Source organism: Propithecus coquereli, unplaced genomic scaffold, assembly GCF_000956105.1.
Source record: "Propithecus coquereli isolate 6110/MARCELLA unplaced genomic scaffold, Pcoq_1.0 Scaffold206, whole genome shotgun sequence".
In the NCBI taxonomy this organism is placed as follows: Eukaryota; Metazoa; Chordata; class Mammalia; order Primates; family Indriidae; genus Propithecus; species Propithecus coquereli.
In genome coordinates this window covers 4,782,250-4,787,177 of record NW_012145634.1, presented here as the reverse complement: position 1 = coordinate 4,787,177, position 4,928 = coordinate 4,782,250, and the positions used below count along the sequence as shown (strand labels likewise).

The window sequence follows — 4,928 nt, the reverse complement described above, 5'->3', positions numbered from 1 at the left end:
AGCCACCATGTCTGACTGTTTTGTATAAATGTCAGAAAGAGCTTTTCTGTTTCTATGTTCTATGAAAAACCCTGTTGGGATATTCATGGGATTTATATTGATTTTATAGATAAATTTGGGTAAACTTTCAATTTTTACAATATTAAATCTTTCTGTTCATAACTGTGGTGTATCTTTCCATTTCTTTAAATCTTCTTAATGTTTCTCAGTTCAATTTGTAATTCTCTCCATAAAGTTCTTGCCCATAATTTGGAAGAATAATTTCAAGGTATTTGATGTTTTTTATTTTATTGCAAGTGGAGTCTTCTTTCTAATTGTGTTTTCTCATTGTTTATTATTGGTGTATAGAAATATGATTTTTCGAGTATCAATCATATGTCTAGGGAACTTTTACCTTTGTTTTAGAAGGAAACTTATTGATTGATTAGCAGAATTTGTCGCGTGTATGGATTGTGTGTGGGGGGTATGTGGCGTGTGCATATTTGGGAGAGTGATTGTATTCAAGGTGGGTTTTCGAAGTCCTTATTCTGTAGTTGAGTCTCTACATGTCGGGTTGGCCCCGTGTTGCAGGAGAGCACAGTGGCTAAGGCCGTGACATTTCCAGCTGTTGGTCTAGTCCGCCGTTTCATGTGGTCACAGATGTCGGCAAGAGGATGTCCCTCATAAAGTCAATATCCTTGAGTCAAGCATCTGCATCTTTTTCATTCTGGGGACAGTTAGTCGCGATGCAGGCTGTATTGTTAAACATGTGTCTCTCTTCCCTTTCAGTATCCGGAGTGTGATGCAGAAATATCTCGAGGAGAGAAATGAAATAACCTTTGACAAGATTTTCAATCAGAAAATCGGTAAGTCCTGCTTGCACGTTTTGCGTACTGTAACTTTAGTAGTGAAATTGGGTGATACGACAGCGACATGTAAATGCAGCCCTAATGCTTTAAATCCTTTATAGCCACAGCTGGGGATGAAGGAAATCTCATGCAATCAATGAGGTTCTTAATGATAACTCATATTCCCAGTGGTGTATCTTATGAATAAGCTACTGGGAAACTGGCTAGTGTGACTCTGAGTCTCATGGTGGTTTAGAGGGTTGCCCCAATCAAAGGATTGGGTGTTTGGTAAGCAAAAGCAGCTCTCTCTCTGTGGCCCCCCCCTTAATAGCTGATGTGTCTCCACCGCCCTCCTTCAGGACTTGAGCTTGTCTGAGGGCCTCAGCTTCCCAAACTGCCCTTGTGCCTCCCGTGGCCACGGGGAGTTGGCGTGGTCTTCAGAAACATTATTCCACTCTATGGTTGGCAATTTCCTTCCAAAGCGTGGAGCTGGGTTACTTGATCTCATCAGTTTCCACGGGTTTATGGCTTTTGTGTGCCCTTTTTTCTGGCCAGGACCACATCGGTTACTCTTACTCCTGTAGCTCCAGGAATAACAGTGTCTGTTCAGCAGTCACAAGGACCCCTGGCCCCATGATACGTGTACATGTGGGCCAGGCACCCATCTCTCACTGGCTGAGCCCCAGCTCTGGCCAGAGCTGGCAGACATGTTGTTGTGTAGGAGTGCTTTGGAGTTACCCAGCAGTTAGTGCCTGAAGAAATTAGAATTGCATAGGAATTGCCTTAGTTTCAAGGCCTATGAAGACATAGGGTGTTATATTGGCATCTGCCTTCTGAAAAGCTGGCCGTGTGTTTAGAGGTGATGGTCAGCAGGGTTAGATAAGAGCTATCATCCACATTCTTTTTTTTTTTTTTTTTTTTTTTTTTTTTTCATTCTCAGGAACAGTTCCTGCTCTCCAAAAAATTTCTTAAATAATATTTTATTCTCAGCCAGGGTAGGATTCATTATGTGGTCTGCCAGCTAGCCATGGTGTTAATCTGCCCGTGGTGATGAGATAAACGGGTAATTCTTGGGTTTTTACATGAAATCAGCATCACTGAATGTAAGGAAATAGGATGCGTCTTTCCTTTGTTCGTGCCTTGTTTGCATCCCACCGTTACTGAGATGGTTTGCTGGGGAGCTATGTGTTTTAGTTTTTAAATTATTTTATTGCTGGAGAAAATTACTTCATTAAAATTCCAAGAAATTAAAGTTCTCTAGAAGTCTGTTTGTGGGCGCAGTTGTTTCCGTGATTATACATGAACGATAGACCCCTTAGAGACGGAGTGTTCTGCCAGAAGGTTCTAGGCTGCTCTTTCATCTGCGGACGAGGAGATGTACACACAGAGAGGTGAAGTGACTTGTTCCGATTCCCAGTTCTCCTCCTCTGCTCTCATAATGCTTCAAAGACTACTGGAAAGGAAAGAGTGAGTATAAAAGGTAGAGATCACCCAGTAAGACCTGGCTAGATTTTTAAAGAAAGAGTTAAGATGTTCTTTTTTATTCAAGTTAAGTAGACACTGGTGCAAAAGTCTTTGTGTTTTGGTAAACCACTTTTATTATTTAATCGTTTACAAAAATTAGCCAGTCTATGAAGGCGGTCCTCTGTAGGTAGAGCTTTTTTGGAGACCGTGAAGTACAGCAGTGGAAAGGTGATGGAAGTGATTTGGAGAAGCAGATGTGAAGTGTCGCCCATAGGTGCTGGAGGAAAAGGTGTGGAAAGCTAATGGCCTTCCCCACGCAGAGAAATCTCATCCTGATCCTCAGGATTTGGGTGGGGAACAGATAACTGAAAAGGATTCGGCTTTCGTTTCATTAGTTGTCACTGCTTCTCCTTATTTTCATGGTGGTTGTTGAACTCCCATCCACATAAATGCTCTCTTTTGCCTTTGATTTTTGTACTAAAACCCAGAAAACAAAACTCCCACGATAACAAGAGAGAGAAGCTCCTTATCTCTAGGAGGGAAGGGAAAAAGGAATTATTTATCTATTTGTTTCACAGTGAAAACCTTTTACATTTATCTTTTCACAGTTTTGTTGAGATATATTTCACATAGCATAAAATCCACCCATTGAAAGTGACAGTTGAGTGACTTTTAGTGGATTCACAGAGTTGTGCAACCATCTGCACAGTGTTTTAGAACACAGTTTACAAAATGTTTCAGAACATTCTCATTACCCCCAAAAGAAACTTTGTACCCAATAGCCGTCAATCCCTGTTCCCCACTCCCCAACCACTAATCTCTTTTTTTCTCTATGGGTTTGCCGGTGTAGGACATTCCCCATAAAGGGATCATATACTCTGTGGCCTTTGGTGTTTGGCTTCCCTCAGCCCGTCTTTAAGGTCCGAACTGGTTGTACCATGGATCAGAAATTCATCCCTTATTATAGTTGAGTAACATTCCACTGCATGGATAGACTGCATTTTGTTTATCTATTCACCAATTGATGGACGTTTGGGTTGTTTCTGCTTTTTGGCCACTATGAATAATGTGCTGTGAAAGTAAGGGATTTTTTTTTAACACGAGGTGAGTGAGTAGTTCCCTATTGTTAGTTATGACGTCACTGGAAGATGGTGATCAACCTGCCTTTCCCTGCAGCTCTCATTGCAATTTCTGAAATGCATCAACGATTCTTCCTTCCTTCGTGTTTTCTGTTCCTCTCTCTCCCTTCTGTAACTCCTTTCCTGTCTACCATCGCCCCAAACACACATACAGCGCCCCAAACCTGAGTTTTCCATCGTTTGGATTAAAGCCTTACCTAACCCTGGCTGTGGGAGCCTTTGACCGGGGCGCCTGCTGGCGCTGACGCAGCCCCGCGCCATAGCTTCAGCTGCACGGCTTCTTCCCCGAGGTGAGGTCAGCCTTCCTGGGCACAGATGGGCTGTGAATTTCATCTCACTTAAGCTGATAAAATCAAAAATTGTTTAAATGAATAATTTCTTCTTTCCTTCTCTTAATTTGTGAGCTTGGCACTGGTCCGGAGAAGCTGAGTTCAGAGTTGGAAGGTCATGGTCGCGGGGAAGCGTAGAGACTGATGGGAGGCGTGGGGAGCGAGCCCAGGGCACCCGTCTGTAATTGCGCTTTGGCGGAGCTGTCTATTACATATAACGCGTCTCTGTTTGATGTCTGCTCCCTCTTTCTTCTCTGTGGCCTTCTCACTTTTGCCTGGTATTAGGGATTGGGGAAGAGTGGAGGGTGGGCCGTGGTTGGAGTAAGTTTGTCTGACACTCGGGTTTTCTTGCCTGACACTCCAGGTCTGGGTCCAGCGCACGCCTTCCTCTTTGTTCTCTGTTCCCTCTGCCCCTCCTGTGACTCCATCCATGCGCTGGCACCTCATCCTTCCCACTCGCTGTTCCTGCTTCCCTCTCCCCTCTTACTGCTTTTCAGTGGTTCCCTTGGTCCTCTTTTACCCTCTGTCCCCTGCCTGTCAACTCCTTTTCTCTATTCTCGTACCTTACCAACGTCTCCCCCATGCTCGGGGACTGCCCTCCAGCCTGTGCTGTAGCCGATCTGTAAAAATGTTTTATGAAATGGAAAATGTAGACGTCTTTCATCTATGTGGCCTCTGAAGCTTTGCTGAGATAACAAGTGATTGGCAGACCTGTTTGCTCCACCCCAAAGGGGAGGTTATTTCATTGGTTTTCTTAGCTATTAAGTGGGGATACCAATAGCACCTGCCCCCTAGGCTGTTGTGAAGATTCAGCAGGTAATGTACACGGAGCCCTTAACACAACCATTGGTTCTCAGCAGGTGCCCAACGAATGAAAGCTCTGAAACAAAATTGTTCGTTTAGAAAGTTTTTTCGATATACACAAAAGTAGACTAGAATAATGAACTCCTATGTGTGTGTGTGTGTGTGTATGTGTGTATATTTACCTACCTACATTCAATATTTTTTAACATTTTGCTATCCTTGCTTTTTTTATCCCCTTTTTCTTGTTGTTGAAATATTTTAAAGTATAATAATTAGTAAACCACTCATAGCATTTCATATGCATCTTTAAAAAATATGAATGCTCTCACGCCTGTAATCCTAGCACTCTGGGAGGCCGAGGCGGG

At 43.2% G+C, this 4,928-nt stretch overlaps 1 protein-coding gene across 1 annotated transcript in view; it reads left to right on the top strand.

Moving 5' to 3' along the window:
* Nucleotides 1–4,928, top strand: part of ADRBK2 (adrenergic, beta, receptor kinase 2) — a 131,017-nt gene that overhangs the window by 25,335 nt on the left and 100,754 nt on the right. The window contains exon 2 of the mRNA XM_012644104.1: nt 769–845. Within this exon, the coding sequence (XP_012499558.1) occupies nt 769–845 (77 nt within the window). The remainder of the gene's footprint in view (nt 1–768; nt 846–4,928) is intronic.